Source organism: Gadus macrocephalus, chromosome 2 (assembly GCF_031168955.1).
Source record: "Gadus macrocephalus chromosome 2, ASM3116895v1".
Classification (NCBI taxonomy): domain Eukaryota; kingdom Metazoa; phylum Chordata; class Actinopteri; order Gadiformes; family Gadidae; genus Gadus; species Gadus macrocephalus.
This window is the reverse complement of record NC_082383.1, coordinates 5,139,355-5,155,299: the sequence shown is the minus strand read 5'-3', so window position 1 is coordinate 5,155,299 and position 15,945 is coordinate 5,139,355. Positions and strand designations below refer to the sequence as shown.

Here is a 15,945-nt window from a genome sequence, read left to right as displayed (position 1 = left end):
TTAAGTAAATAAAGAGTGATGGGAGAATTGCTCATTCACCTTTCATCGCAGATGAGGGCGTGACTTAAGAGTGGTGCGCTTGTTATTGTACATCGACTTATGCACTTATCACGTGGGTTTCAAAACCGGTAAATTATAGACGTTTCTCTTCATAGATTTTGGAGCTACATATTTTTAACAGAATACTAATCTAAGTTACTTGCAATACCATATCATACAGGATTATACGTAGAAAACTAAAAATGTGGTGAGAAAACCGCTTTTAACCCCACCCGGGTACCACACGTCACTTGTTAATCGGATGCCGGGTTAGAAATAAACGAGCACACCCCAGAGCGGTGTTTTGTTTTTGTTTTCGACGGTTTATGAAGCCTGGAAACACAGGGATGCACATGACTAAAAAGTATGTATTTATTACCAAACCTTCACCGCCACTATGAGTACCTTAGGATCTGATTTACCGGAAGATGTCAGTGTTTGTTTTGAGGAGCATCGCTAACTAGGCTAACTGCGGCAAGACAATGTAACTGAAGCTAACTAAGGCTAGCTGACAGCAACAACGACAAAGATACTGATAATGTAAACGACTAAACCGTTTTTACATGATCAGAAGTACAATAACCGAGGCGATTTCAGCTTTCAAATAGGTTGCCAAACACGACCGAGGTCATTTCTTGTGCAGGCTTGCAATGGTGCAACTCGCTAGCTTACATGCTAATGTAGAAAGCTATTGATCGGATTGCCGCCGGGTTTTATTTGATTTAGTATATTTTAAGTCTTAATACAGGAGACACCACTGCTAAATACGTAAGGGTACTAATAAACGTCTACATAGTCATACAGCTGACGCTGCTATCAAAATCGGCTTACAATCATCAAGATTGCATGTTATGAGGGCGCAGGTAGGGCTGAGGGAAGGAAGCCTACAGGTAGACTGAGGAAACTGGGATTCGATCCCAATACCTTTCGTCTAGGGTTCGAACCCCCCAAAAGCTAGACTGTACTGGCGTCTAGACAGTCCTGTCAGTAACCCCGTGTTGACCTTTGAACTTTCAGGACAAGAAACACAATGAAGCCTCCGTCACAGTCACAGTCATCGCCAGTAAGTAGTCCAACTGGTTTTTGTTATGTATGACTTTATTATACACCAACAGTATCTAGGCCTACTGTGTTCAATATATATATTAAACACCAACCTCAAGTATGCATATTGTCATATGTATGACTTTATTAAACACAAACTGAGGATAATATTTAACACAGTAGACCTACTTGCTGTAAAAAAAAAAAAAAAAAACAGCAAGTTTGACTACTGTATCATATATTAGTTTATTAGGCACCTAAAGTGTTAAATATAATATTTAACACCAACCATAAGTAGGCCTACTGTATCATATAATACTTTATATGTAAAATACCAATAGTAAGAAGGCTGTTTTTTATATTATTAAACAAAAACAAAAAGTACTGTAATTATAAATAATTGTATTAAACACCAACCACATATACTGTCTTAAAGACAACTCTGAACTTGGGAAAAATCATTACCTGACTCGGAATAACAAGATAGAAATATGCATATCATTTCAGAGCTTCAAACCTCTGACTTGACTTGACTTTAATCTGAAGAAAATTATTGTTACGATTTGATTTGTGTTTTTATCATTTATATTTCCCTCTGATTATAGCAATATGTTTATTTAAACTGTTATATTATCAATTTAAATTCGCTGACAACAAGTGTTTGTCTACTCTCTTCTTCGTGTCTTTCCAAAATAAGCATAAATTGCCGATGCCTATTTATTTAGTAATCAGCAATGAGCTACACTATGCCCAACTTCCTTCGGGTATATCCATGTTTTATTGCCCGTCAGTTACCTGACAGCGTGAACATAGTTATGTAGAAAGTGGAAAACCAAGGGCTGAAACTTCCGGGTTCGGAGTTGTCTTGAACGTGGTCTCAATATGTAATCTTTCGACCAAAACGGTAATATTTCACCTAGTTTAACCCTACCCATGTGAACACATCAGCATTCCAGTGGTGTTATACTTGTACGTGTGTTCTGTCCCTAGGTATTTGAAGGCGTGTACCACAATGCCGGGATGCTCCATATCCTTACCTCTGTGGTGGTGAGTGTTGCTCGCTCCTGTGCGTCTCTTTCCTCTCTGTTTCCTCCTTCTCTCTCTCCTCCTCCTCCTCCTCCTTTCCGTCTCCTTCTTTTTTCTCTGTGTCCTCCTCTTCCTTTTCCCCCTCCTTCTTGCTGTCTCCTCCTCCTCTGTCCCCTCCGCGTTGGAGGAGTCTTACGGTGCCTTGGACCCCCCCCACCTCTAAACGGGCCTTTGTTTCTTCCCAGGGAGCCACGTGTGACGTGAGGGTTAAAAACGGGGCTGTGTACGAAGGGATCTTCAAGACACTCAGTTCCCAGGTAAATGTCTGGTAAACTGTTAACATGTGGTTTTCTTTTGTCCTTGTCTCGTTCTATCCGTCTTTGTCTGTGTCAAGTCAACTTTACTTGTATAGCCATTAATCACAGAATCCCGCTGTCTCTATGTCTCTCTCCTCAACTGTGTCTGTCTGTCTGTCTGTCTGTCTGTCTGTCTGTCTGTCTACCTCCCTTTCTCTCTATCTCTCTCCTCATCGGTCTCTCTCTCCCTCTCTGTCTCTATTTCTCTCTCTCCCTGTCTGTCTCTATGTCTCTCTCCCAGTGTGAGCTTGCGGTGGATGCGGTCCACAAGAGGGGGGAGGGAGGTCCAGGGGATGACGGTGGGGGAGGTGGTGATGGGGGAGGGGGACCCAGGATTGAGGACATCACAGACACCATGATCTTCAGCCCGTCAGATCTGGTCACCATGACCTGCCGCAACGTGGACCTCAGTTTCGCCATCAGAGGTAACTCGCCACAGATCCCTCCCATCCCACCATAATACATCCAAAACTGTCAACCTCGTGTTGATGGAGTCATGGTGGGATTAGGTGCATCTGTCACTACTTCACCTGACCTTATTGGCCTTGTGTAAACCGGTTAAAGGGGTAGTTCGGAATTTTGGACATAGGGCCTGATTCCCAAGTTAGCCTTGGTGTTCTTTATCATTGGAGACAGTTTTCAACACATTTGATTCAGTCCTTCTAGTTGCAGAGTTTGCTCATGCTAGCGCACGGCACCGGGCAATACTAGCCTGCTAATAAAACAGTCTTACCCACTCCACAGTACACCCGAGGCAAATCATCTATAACGCCAGACGGTCGATGTAAATGTCTGTGTTGATAGAATAATGTTAGAAATAAAAAACCAACCTTGCATTGCATTGCATTTTGAGGGATTTGCTATGTCTCAGCAGCAGTGTTATATTCCTGGTAGTAGGCTACGGCAGCGGCGGACTGATATTCTATCAACGAGATATGAGGTTAAGTGTGTGTGTGTGTGTAGATGCGTTCACAGACTCTGCCATCAGCAGCGGGCGTGTGAACGGGGAGCAGCGGGAGAAAGTTCTGCTGCGCTGGGACGGAGGAGATCCCAACGGAGAGGGACTGGACCTGGACACAGACTCTGTAAGCACACACACACACACACACACACACACACACACACACACACACACACACACACACACACACACACACACACACACACACACACACACACACACACACACACACACACACACACACACACACACACACACACACACACACACACACACACACACACACACACACACACACCTGGGCCCGTTTCCCGAAAGCATCGTTAGCCTAAGTGGATCGTGAAGTGCATCATACAGTTTTCACACCGTTTCCCGAAAGCATCGTTGGTAACGAACGTCATGAAAATGCTCACGCCAAGTTGAGAGCGTGGTTTCTGCAGTGAACGTAGACTGCTGCGTGAAAAATGTGCTGCGATTGCGTGCCTGAACGCTTCGCGCTTTCCCGCTTACATTACCAGCACCATCATAAGGTGTTTTTACAGTGCCAAATATGCCGTCGTATGCACGCCTTTTTCGTGGCACGGTCCGCGCGTTTACACTGCCCGAGGTAATTTGCCTGCTTGAGCTAGCACCCCAATTTACCCTCCCGGACCCTACACACATTTGCGGTTTATTGGGTTTCATATTGAATCTGATTATGATCCTTGGATAGAGGTGTTGCTGCGCTGTCTCTACAGAGACAACGCAGCGATAGCCTGTCATCATGAGCAGTTCTGACTGGAGAGAAAGTGAAATCCGCGAGCTGCTGATCACGTGAGAGAAGGTTATGCAGTCGCATGAAAAAAGATCTTGAAAGATGGTGCGATCTACGAGAGAGACACAGAGGAACTTTCCTAACGAGGCTTTTGTCGGGATAAAAAACAAGTTCTCAGCAAAATAAAGAATATGTTGGCGTTTTTGCACTTTTAAATAGTTAATCGCGTTTTTAGCCTACACTCAGACGTGAACTCATTCTTGCATGCGGGTGTCTTCATTCATAGAAAAAAACAAAACATTCGGGAGTATGCAAATTATTCTAAAGAGGTCAGAGACTTCTGGAGAAGGCAGCCCCGCCTTCTCCAGTGAACCAAGAAAGCCTGCGCCGTGACGAACGGGGGATTTGACCCCCTCAGTGAAATCGCTTGGCGTGCCAATCTGCGACCGAACCAGCTTGGAAGTGTAAAAAGGCCTATACATCATCCTGCCCAACAATATGGGCTGGATGTAGACCAAGCTCTCCAATCGGGTCAGCAATAGCCGTGTGTCAATGCCCAGCCCCTGCGTTTGAATGATACTGAATTAATGGAATGTTGCATTTTATACCAAAAGACTCTAGAGAAGAGAGCGCGGGCCAATCAATGAAACTTTATGCGGAATCAGATAAAGTCGGCTCCCTTTACTGCGCAAAGAATGTTTCAGAAATCAGCACATTAAGATAAATGTAGTTGTCACTCAAGCTATTTTTGATTTTTGTAATAGGGAATTATTTCAGGGGGGCAAAATACTGTGAAAAAATGTGCGCACAGTGCGTTCAGGATTAGGACTGATATAGCAGATATAATCAATTGTGTTTTAATATCTTTAGCATTCATATTATTGCAGTCTATTCTTTTCGTAGGCTGCTCTGCGGTTGGCCTTGATGGGGAGATATTCGAACACTTTTTAACCCCATTTTCCTGCAACATTCCTGCGTCTCCCCCTCCTACGGAGCCCATTTCAGCACCGTGTCAGTGGACAGTTACAATCCTACGAACGTCATGAGTGCAGTGAACGCGCGTTCATGTTAAGAGGAGTTTCGGGAAACGCTCCAAAGAAATTTACGATGGATCACAAGATCCATCGTGAGAATGATCGTACGAGCGTGGATCCATTGTTATCGGGAAACGGGGCCCTGGACACAGACTCTGTAAACACACACACCTACCTGGACACAGACTCTGTAAACACACACCTACCTGGACACAGACTCTGTAAACACACACACACACACACACACACACACACACACACACACACACACACACACACACACACACACACACACACACACACACACACACACACACACAAACCTGGACACAGACTCTGTAAACACACACACCTGGAGAAAGACTCTGTAAACACACACACCTACCTGGACACAGACTCTGTAAACACACACACCTACCTGGACACAGACTCTGTAAACACACACACCTGGAGACAGACTCTGTAAACACACACACCTGGAGACAGACTATGTAAACACACACACACCTGGAGACAGACTCTACACGGACACACCTTGAGACGGGCTCTGTAAACACACTGTGTGTGTGTGTGTGTGTGTGTGTAATCAATTCCTTATTTGTGCACGTGTGTGGTGCAGTCCAATGGCTGGGATGCTAACGAGATGTTCAAGTTCAACGAGGAGACGTACGGAATCAAGTCCACCTACGACTCCAACCTGTCCATGTACACGTAAGAGAGAGACACACACACACACACACACACACACACACACACACACACACACACACGCACACACACACACACAATGTATATATCATGTAAATCTATATTTCTAGCTTTAGATACGGGCTGTACATCTGCGTGATCTCTTTCCAGCGTCCCCCTGGAGCGGGGGTCCTCCGAGTCGTTCCGGCAGCGGGAGGCGCGCGCCGCCCGGCTGGCCAATGAGATCGAGGGCAGCGCTCAGTACCGCCGCCGCGTCTCCCTGGAGAACGACGAGGGGAAGAGCGAGGAGGACAAGTTCAGCGCCGTGGCGAGGGAGAGGGAGGGCCGCGCCAGCCCCGGCTTCTCCGCCGTCACCAGGTAACCGTCGCCAAGGGCAACCCCTTACCCCAACCACGTGTGTGTGTGTGTGTGTGTGTGTGTGTGTGTGTGTGTGTTTTGGTTCTTATAGCCCACGTAGAGTTACCAGGTGGCCGTCGGCATGGTTACCGGCATCCTTCAGACCGGGCTGACGGTTTGTTGACCATTTTAAGATTGTTGCTTTAAACGTTTATTGAAGGAAACGTAAAAGAACACCAGGGTGTCCTGTGAAAAGTCTTAAATTCATGTTTCTAAATGTTGGGCCTTAAAAAGTCTTAAAGTCGTTACAAATGTCCTATGCTGGTCTTAAATACTGTAACTCGAGGTCTTAAATTTGTCGGGGCAGGATTTATTTATTTTTTTCGTGGGACTTTTCAGGAAGGACATGTAGAGAGGCTTCTTTCTTGCTAGCTGCATATATAAACGATTATCTGCGTGCTTGCTAGCTAGTCTGCGACAATGGGTAAGTGCAAATTCAAGGACAGTTGGCCGGAAGACGTCCGTTTCCGAAGTTGGCTCGCGTCTGTTGTCAACCCCCACCATCGCGTGTTTTAGGTCTTAAATAACATTCAAGGTGGCATTAAAAAGTCTTAAATTTGCCTTGCTGAAACCTGCAGATACCCTGAACACGATCCTCCCCTCTTCCCCATTCCTCTCCTCCCATCTTTCCTGCCTCCCCCCTCATCTTCTCTCCTCTCATCCTCTCCTCCCCTCCCCTCCTCTCCTCCCTCCTCCCCCTCCTCTCCTCCCTCTCCCCCCTCCTCTCCTCCTCTCCCCCCCTCCTCTCCTCCTCTCCCCCCCTCCTCTCCTCTCCTCTCCTCCCCTCTCTCCTCCCTTCTCCTCTCCCCCTCTCCCTCCAGGGAGGGCCGCTACATCCCGCTGCCCCAGAGGGCCCGAGAGATGGGCGTGTCTCCCAGCAGCCTGAGGGGTGGCGCCCCGGCCCGCCCCGGAGGCCCCGCCTCCTCCAGGCACCCCGCCCCCAACTCCTCCTCCCCGAAGCCGACCACCGATAGGAGCAGCCCCCTGTCCGTCAGGACCGCTTACTCTCCCCACCAATCACAGGCCAGCCCCCCCACGGCCGGCAGCCCCCCCTGCTCCAATCACGCGCCTCCACCTTTCGCTGGCGACGCCCCCCGCGCCTCCCTCAATGGAGGTAGGGTCACGCTTGTTGTCATGACAACTAGCGTTGCTGATTTTTGCTCTCTTTTTTTTTTATTTCCCGCCAAACATCTTCGATTAGTCTGATCGTTTTCGCATCTTGTTCTTCTCTCCTAGTCGTGTCACGAACATCTCCTAAAGCCCAGAGGCAGGCGACTAACAGACACCTGCGCAACACCCAGCCTCCAGGTAACACAGCAGAGCCTGGGTCTGTACCCTGTGCCTCTGGGCACGGCAGTCTGACCACGGCCGTACAATATCATACCACACCGTAGAGTACAGCTTGTACCAAGTAGCTTTTTTTCTCTCTCTCGCTCTCTCTCTGGGATTCCTTTAGTCTCTCGCTCACCGAAGCCCGATGCCCAGCCCCAGGAGTTTCCTGTGGCTGACTCCTCCCACCCATCGGTCACCATGCCAACGGCCAAACCGTCTGGCCCCACCCCTCTGTTTCCTGTAGATGGTGAGAACTGGCCAATCGGCTTCCACCATGTTGTAGTGGACAACCGTAATACGTGTTACGCGTCAAACATGGAGGCTTCACCATGCTAGAGTCACACACCAGAGCCTGGTGGTCACATGATCCTTGGTTCCTTCTTCCTGTAGTGAACGAGATCCTGAACTCTGCAGCCAATGACCGACCAGACGGGAGCCCCCAGGACCCCAAGACTAACAAAGGTATTTTTTGTGTGTTTTTCTGTGTGTGTGTGTGTGTGTGTGTGTGTACGCGTGCGTGTGTGTGTGTGTGTGTGTGCCTAATTAACTCTTTAACCCATCTAGCGCTAATCTCTCTCTCCTTATCCCATAATATTAGGTTTGACCTAATATTTAGCTAACTCTCTCTGCTTTTCTCTCACCTTCCCTCCCGGTTCACCTCTCCCCCCCCCCCCCCCCCCAAACAGTCCAGCAGAGGTCCCAGTTGGAAGAGCTGCGGAAGTTTGGCAAGGAGTTCCGGGTAAGACGCGCCAGGCAGCTTTCAAACTCACTGCTCTTTTTAACGCCTCTCGATCCTCACTAGTAACCCAAGTGGGCCAACGTGGTTCCCGAGCGATACACTTCATGCTGTTCATCTACATATATCACGTTTATATTCACACCAATACCTCGACCCCTCCCTCTCTGCGTTACTTGTCTTAGCTGCAGCCAAGCTCCTCCCCCTCAGGTGGCCCCGCCTCCGCCACAGCACCTGCTCAGGCACCAGACTCCGCCCCCAGCCCCCTGGCCCACCCCTCCTCCTCCTCCCCCCAGGTTCTGCAGCAGTCCCCCGGGATGTCGGCCTCCGCTTCAGGCCTAGCTGCCGGGCACCTGGGCTCCACTCCCGGGGGCCCGCAGGCCCCCGCCGGCGCCCCCGGAGAGGAGGCCCTGCTGGAGGGCAGAGAGGCTGGCGTACCTGCAGTGTGAGTTCCCTGTCTGAAACGAACCGCCAACACCCATAGTTACTGATGATGTTTGAGAGGGTCCATGGTTTATACAGTCCATGGTTTAGGGTCCATGGTTTATAGGGTCCATGGTTTATAGGATCCATGATTGAGAGTGTCCGCGGTTTATAGGGACCATTGGTTTATAGGGACCATTGGTTTATAGGGACCATTGGTTTATAGGGACCATTGGTTTATAGGGACCATTGGTTTATAGGGACCATTGGTTTATATGGCCCATGGTTTATCGGGTCCATGGTTGAGAGAGTCCATGGTTATAGGCTCCATGGTCCAGAGGGTCCATGGTTTATAGGCTCCATGGTTGAGGGTGTTCATGATTGAGAGGGTCCATGGTTTATAGTAAAAATGACGTGACAGTAAGCATAAATCAACGTGATACTGGGTTGCAATGCCTATCGGTCGATAAAGGGAAGTGATTTAGAGCTCCTGGTTTATAATCGATCATCGCCTTATCTCATGTTCAGACGAGAGTGGGTGTTCATAATTGTTCCATATCATTGAATGTGATCGTTATCGGAACATCCACATTTCCTGTTGACAGTACATTTTCATCTCCAGAATAGAATAGATTTAAATCCCCCAAAATGACCCACGATGAGACAACTTAGAAAATACTTAAACTACATCTCCATCTACAGTGTGTAATGTATCTTTCTAGGCTGGCCTAGGTCATGTTTGATTCGTTATATTCTTTATTGTGACATCATGTGGTTTGCCTCGTGGCGTGCAGGCAGGTGAAGAGCTCCACGCTGAACCCCAATGCCAAGGAGTTCCAGCCCGTTAAGATCAACCCTGCTGCTGTACCCCTGGTAACACGCACGCACGCACGCACGCACACACACACACACACACACACACACACACACACACACACACACACACACACACACACACACACACACACACACACACACACACACACACACACACACACACACACACACACACACACACACACACACAGTCACACACACACACACACTCTACCCCTGGTCACACACACACTACCCCTGGTCACACACACACTACCCCTGGTCATACACACACACACACACACACTACCCCTGGTCTCACACACACACACACACACACACACACTACCCCTGGTCATACACACACGTGTTAAAGTGTCCTGTTTTTGTTTCCCAGCAGAAGCCGTCACCCACGCCCACCCCGCCTCGCCCCAGCGCCCCCTCCCCCTCCGTGGTAATGCCCCCCCCCGGCCAGCACCCCGTCTACAGCGGGGGTCCCGGACACTACCTGTCCTACCTGTCCCCCATCCCACTGCAAGGGCCCGCGGTCCAGGTAACACACGCGCAGGTGACACACGGGGAACGTAACACACACTCAAGGATTATCAACCGCTTCTATTGTTTAATAACGCCATAATAATAAGTGGTTTACTTTAATAATGTGAAAAGAATGATAATGATAAGTTATCTTGTGTTCAGGCTCCACAGATGTACCAGTACACCATGTCCACCGTCAACCAGAACAAATACCCCAGGCCTAAAGGTACACACACACACACACACACACACACACACACACACACACACACACACACACACACACACACACACACACACACACACACACTAGGGATGGGCCGATTGGCGATTGAGCTGTTCCACTTCTAATCGGATCAAGTGTCCATAAACGCGGCTTTGTGGCGGAGCTATTGCGTGTGTGTGTCTGTGTGTGTGTTCATGAACGTCCTTACGCTCTGGCGTCAAAGGAAATCAATGAGAGCAACTGAAAACCATGCCGGTAAGAAACTAAAACTGATTCTGAAAAAAGTATAAAAGCTATCGAAATCTCGTTTAGATATTATTGAAGAATCTACAAGTGTGTCGATTTGTTCATTGGTTTGAACGAAGGTAAACGGTTGGAAAATGAATTGTTTGTGCTGTGTTGAATTGTCAGAGGTTGACCAGACGGCTTCAATGAAACCAACCGAAATCAGTAGAAAGGAGTAGTTGCATCCGGCGTTACATGAAACTGTGATATTGAGGACCACACGACCCCCCCCCCCCCCCCCCCCCAGGTTTCACAATGGAGACCCACCGACTGTGTCATCATGACGGCGCCGCCGGCACCGACGTGTCGAAACTTAAGTCAGCGGAGGCTCACGCTGGTCCAAGGGGAAGACCTTCCTTATCGTTTGGAAGAAAAAAGTAGAAAAATAAAACGGCAATTTTATAATGTGATAAATCAGCCGCCGATAGTATCGACTATCGGCGAACGCTAGGGGGCGCCGTCGGACGATGAAAGCTTGTAGACGATCGCCCAACCTTTACACACACGCATCTAGGCCAATGTAAAAGAAAAGTATTGTGTATGTATGTATATACTGTATAAATATGTTTGTGTTTGTGTGTAGGTCCCATGCTGGGCTCCCGTCCCGACCAGCACGGCTCCATGGGGTCCCCGGTCCTCCACGCCGGCCCCTCCCTGGTGGCCTCCCCCTACCCCCAGTCCTACCTGCAGTACGCCCTGCCCCCCCACTACCCTGGACAGGTAGGGTCACACACACACACACACACACACACACACACACACACACACACACACACACACACACACACACACACACACACACACACACACACACACACACACACACACACACACACACACACACACACACACAACCTGCTAGCCACATGCCATCACCTGAGGTCTGCCTCCTACTACCAGTCCTACCTACTTCCAGTTCAGGTGAACTGGTTCTGCTTGCTAACAGAGTTTGCATTGCTCTTCCACTTCCCCAGTATCCCCCCGTCTCATTTACTCTCCTGGCTCTGTCTAGAGGAGATAAGCGATGGACCTGAGGACAGTATTCACCAGTCTTTCTCTTTCTTTCTCTCTTTCTTTCTCTCTCTCCAGCCCATGTACTCGGTGCTTCCCGGGGGAGCCAGGATGCTGACCTCCGGGGCCCCACCCCAGGCCATGGGCCCCGCCGGCCCCCAGTACCCGGGCCAAGCCGAGGCCTCCCAGGGGCAGCAGCAGGCCATGTATGGTAAGCAGTGGGAGGGGCATCTCGTGGGCCACGCCCCCTTTACGTGGTATTGGAGCAGAGAAAGGGGTTGACCTACACTTAATTGACCGATATCACAACATAAAAGTCATTTAGGTGAATCTGTCTTTCAGCGCCCCAGTCGTTCTCCGGACCTCTGCATCACCCCCAGCCCTCCAGCACCCCCACAGGAAGTCAGCCCCCACCTCAGCACGCTGCTCCAAGCCCCGCCCACTCCCAGGTAGGTGCCCCACTGACATGGAGCGTCGTACAAAGTAGAGGGATGGAAGTGAGTGTTATACAAGACTTTAACGATGTTAAAGTTGTATTGAGTAGAGAATCATGTATAGTACTGGGTCGTACCAAGTAGAGAATCATATATACTACTGGGTCGTACCAAGTAGAGAATCATGTATAGTACTGGGTCGTACCAAGTAGAGAATCATGTATAGTACTGGGTCGTACCAAGTAGAGAATCATGTATAGTACTGGGTCGTACCAAGTAGAGAATCATGTATAGTACTGGGTCGTACCAAGTAGAGAATCATATATACTACTGGGTCGTACCAAGTAGAGAATCATGTATAGTACTGGGTCGTACCAAGTAGAGAATCATATATACTACTGGGTCGTACCAAGTAGAGAATCATGTATAGTACTGAGTCGTACCAAGTAGAGAATTGTAGAAGCCGCGGGTGTTGAAGATGTAGCAGGTGGGATAGAGGTAGCGGGTGGCGTAGTGGACGTAGCGGGTGGTGTGTAGAGGTAGCGGGTGGTGTAGAGGACGTAGCAGGTGGTGAGGTACAAAGCATTGACCTGACTCCTCCTCCTCCTCCTCCTCCTCCTCCTCCTCCTCCTCCAGTCCGGCCAGGGGGCCCCCCAGCCCCACGCCCTCTACCACACGGGGCAGCTGTCGGCGGCCCCGGGACACAGCTCCCCCCAGGCCTCCTTCTCCATGCAGGGCTACAGCCTCCCGCCGCACCAGAGCCTGCCCCACTCCTTCACCCAGATCAGCCAGCTGGCCCAGGTACCCCCACGCCTTCACCCAGATCAGCCAGCTGGCCCAGGTACCCCCACGCCTTCACCCAGATCAGCCCGCTGTACCCCCACGCCTTCACCCAGATCAGCCAGCTGGCCCAGGTACCCCCACGCCTTCACCCAGATCAGCCAGCTGTACCCCCACGCCTTCACCCAGATCAGCCCGCTGTACCCCCACTCCTTCACCCAGATCAGCCCGCTGTACCCCCACGCCTTCACCCAGATCAGCCAGCTGGCCCAGGTACCCCCACGCCTTCACCCAGATCAGCCCGCTGGCCCAGGTACCCCCACCCCTTCACCCAGATCAGCCCGCTGGCCCAGGTACCCCCACCCCTTCACCCAGATCAGCCCGCTGGCCCAGGTACCCCCACGCCTTCACCCAGATCAGCCAGCTGTACCCCCACCCCTTCACCCAGATCAGCCCGCTGGCCCAGGTACCCCCACGCCTTCACCCAGATCAGCCCGCTGGCCCAGGTACCCCCACGCCTTCACCCAGATCAGCCCGCTGGCCCAGGTACCCCCACTCCTTCACCCAGATCAGCCCGCTGTACCCCCACGCCTTCACCCAGATCAGCCCGCTGTACCCCCACTCCTTCACCAGCCTGGTCTAAAGGAAAGGGCAGTTTATATGTCGAGTGCTTCATGTTGTGTTGGTCATACTTAAGAAAGATGTATTGCTTTTTTAATGAATAACACAGAACATAAGGGACTTAATCAATTAAAAAAAACTAAAAACTAAGGCCCCGTCCACACGAAGCCGAAACGGGCGAAACCGTTACGGTTTCGATCTATCCGGTTTCGAAGTATCTCCGTAAAGACGAAGCCAAGCGAAACCGGATAGATCTGTAGAAACGCTGTAGTAAACATTCCAGGCCCATAAGGGGCGCTGCTTCTGGTACACAAATCCAGAAGAAGAAGAGGCGAGCATGCGCATAAAGGCTGCCCCCCGAACCACTAACAACACAAACAAACAGCTCTTCTACGATGGCGAACTAGATTCTCAATAAATAATGGCTTAGCAACCCAACAAGGGACATGATATGCTGCAGAACGATTACAAGCTTGTAGTCCGCCATCATCTTTTTTGTTGTGATTTCTGAGACTCCGCGGGCTTAAGAGCCATTGGCTACGAGGTCGAGGGGTGGGGCGATGACGTCATGGTTTGCGGTTTCAGTCGGTTTCAGGCGTCCACACGAAACCAAAACGAAACCGGATAGATTTGAAACCACCTCCGAGGGTGGTTTCAGAAGTTTGCGGTTTCGGTCAGCGGATTCGCCGGCTTCGTGTGGACGGAAGGCCGAACCGTACAAGACCTTTGCGGTTTCGCCATGAAATCGGCTTCGTGTGGACGGGGCCTCAATCTTAATCGCAATATTGGTCAAAATAATCGCAATTAGATTATTTCCCCAAATCATTCAGCTCGACTTTGCACCTGGTTCTATGAACGTCCTTACTGTACCGACCCCAATGTATTGTTCCCCCTTCCTATGACAAATTCACTGATGCAAGTCGCTTTGGATAAATGTATTGTAAACAACAATAATGTCAACGGAAGACGAGACCAGCGGGACTGTCCCGGTCGAAGGTCGTCCTGTCCTGGTGTCCCCCTGTGGTGAACATTCCCGGGTTGTTTCGGACCAAACGTGTAGAAAGTAGTTGACCTTTTGTAACGTCCCAGAGGTCTGGAAGTCCGTCTCAAGGCGTTCCTCCGGTGGTAGAGTGAGTCGCCTCCTATTGGCTGTGCTCCTGCAGGTGAGACTACGAGGCTCCTCCCTCCTGCCGTATCCCAGCGGGGCGGTTGTGACCGGTTGTGACCGGTTGTGACCGGTTGGTGCCGGGCTTCACCCATTCACCCCAAAAAAATCCCAAGTGACTTTGAATTGACCGAGGACATTCAGTTTGACTCTGGTATCTGCTTTGACCCCAGGCCCATGTGGCGGGGGGGATGAGCGGACACCACCACCACCCCCAGGGGGGCCACGGACCCCCGCCCGTCATGCTGCACTACGGGCCGCCCCAGCACGCGGCTAGCCCCGCCCCCCAGCACCCCAACACCCCCCACCAGCAGGCGGCGCACCAACACTTCTACATGGGACCGCACCCAGGTGAGGAGACCCCCCCCCGCCCCCTGAGACAAGAATAATCGGAACCATTCGGGACAGAATGCATCACCGAGATGCATGATGGGAAGGTCAGCGTGACGGTTGGTTCAGTCCGCTGGGTCGGCCATCGTATGTCCCGGTGGCCACACCCACTTGTGATGTCACTAGGGGGGTAGATTGTGATACACACCTGGATGGGGGCTCTTTAACTGAAGGGCTTAGAACCTCCCCTCTCTCCATGTTATCGAAGCTCTCTCTCTCTATGTTATCGAAGCTCTCTCTCTCTCTCTCTCTCTCCATGTTATCAAAGCTCTCTCTCTCTCTCTCCATGTTATCGAAGCTCTCTCTCTCTCTCTCTCCATGTTATCGAAGCTCTCTCTCCATGTTATCAAAGCTCTCTCTCTCTCTGTTATCGAAGCTCTCTCTCTCTCTCTCCATGTTATCAAAGCTCTCACTCTCTCTCCATGTTATCGAAGCTCTCTCTCCATGTTAATTAGGCTTTGAGGAGCTTTAATAACATACTTTAATAACTGTCTTTCTTTTCTTTCAGCTGTTCAGGTGCAGGGTCACCCCCCCCAGCAGCTGTCTTTCCACCCGGCTGGAAATTGAGCCCTCCCTCCCATAACCTCTGACCCCAGAAGGAGTGTCAACACTATCCCCCCCCCCCACCCCCACCCCCACCCTCCACTCTCCACATTCCCGCCTCTCCAACTCCTGAAAAAACAAACTCATTTTAATCCATTTTAGTCGTTCTTTTACTAAAGAGAGTAGAAAGTGTCTTCCTCTGGGGTTGAAGAGGAGCTTGTGCGAGGAAGAGGAAGACAAGGACGAAGAGCAGAAACCTCTTCATAAAATAATGACAAATAAAAAAATACACTTTTCAATCTCAACCCGTCGTTTCCCCCAAGTGTTT

General features: G+C 50.2%; 1 protein-coding gene and 2 long non-coding RNA genes across 5 annotated transcripts; 2 read left to right on the top strand and 1 right to left on the bottom strand.

The window, feature by feature from the left end:
* The first annotated feature begins 247 nt into the window (after window positions 1-247).
* atxn2l (ataxin 2-like) lies at window positions 248-15,922 on the top strand. 3 transcript variants are annotated; one of them, XM_060077316.1, is made up of 23 exons: window positions 248-403; window positions 1,057-1,102; window positions 2,074-2,130; window positions 2,355-2,426; window positions 2,707-2,890; window positions 3,429-3,550; window positions 5,834-5,925; window positions 6,073-6,279; window positions 7,140-7,432; window positions 7,555-7,626; window positions 7,775-7,897; window positions 8,041-8,112; window positions 8,337-8,389; window positions 8,572-8,831; window positions 9,604-9,682; window positions 10,026-10,193; window positions 10,325-10,388; window positions 11,257-11,393; window positions 11,763-11,895; window positions 12,027-12,133; window positions 12,755-12,919; window positions 14,858-15,035; window positions 15,583-15,922. In XM_060077316.1, the coding sequence occupies exons 1-23, from the start codon at window positions 366-368 to the stop codon at window positions 15,639-15,641; spliced, it is 2,781 nt and encodes a 926-aa protein (XP_059933299.1). In that variant the 5' UTR covers window positions 248-365; the 3' UTR covers window positions 15,642-15,922. The 3 variants fall into 3 exon arrangements, with proteins under 3 accessions (XP_059933299.1, XP_059933304.1, XP_059933290.1); XM_060077321.1 differs by having other exon boundaries at window positions 10,023-10,178; XM_060077307.1 differs by having other exon boundaries at window positions 10,023-10,193.
* On the bottom strand, window positions 5,125-5,754 carry LOC132445639 (uncharacterized). Its single transcript, XR_009522675.1, has 2 exons — window positions 5,600-5,754; window positions 5,125-5,420 (listed from the first exon to the last, which is right to left on the bottom strand). It is a non-coding gene; the product is annotated as an uncharacterized LOC132445639 (long non-coding RNA).
* LOC132445627 (uncharacterized) lies at window positions 13,211-13,665 on the top strand. Its single transcript, XR_009522664.1, has 2 exons — window positions 13,211-13,324; window positions 13,445-13,665. It is a non-coding gene; the product is annotated as an uncharacterized LOC132445627 (long non-coding RNA).
* Window positions 15,923-15,945: the final 23 nt, after the last annotated feature.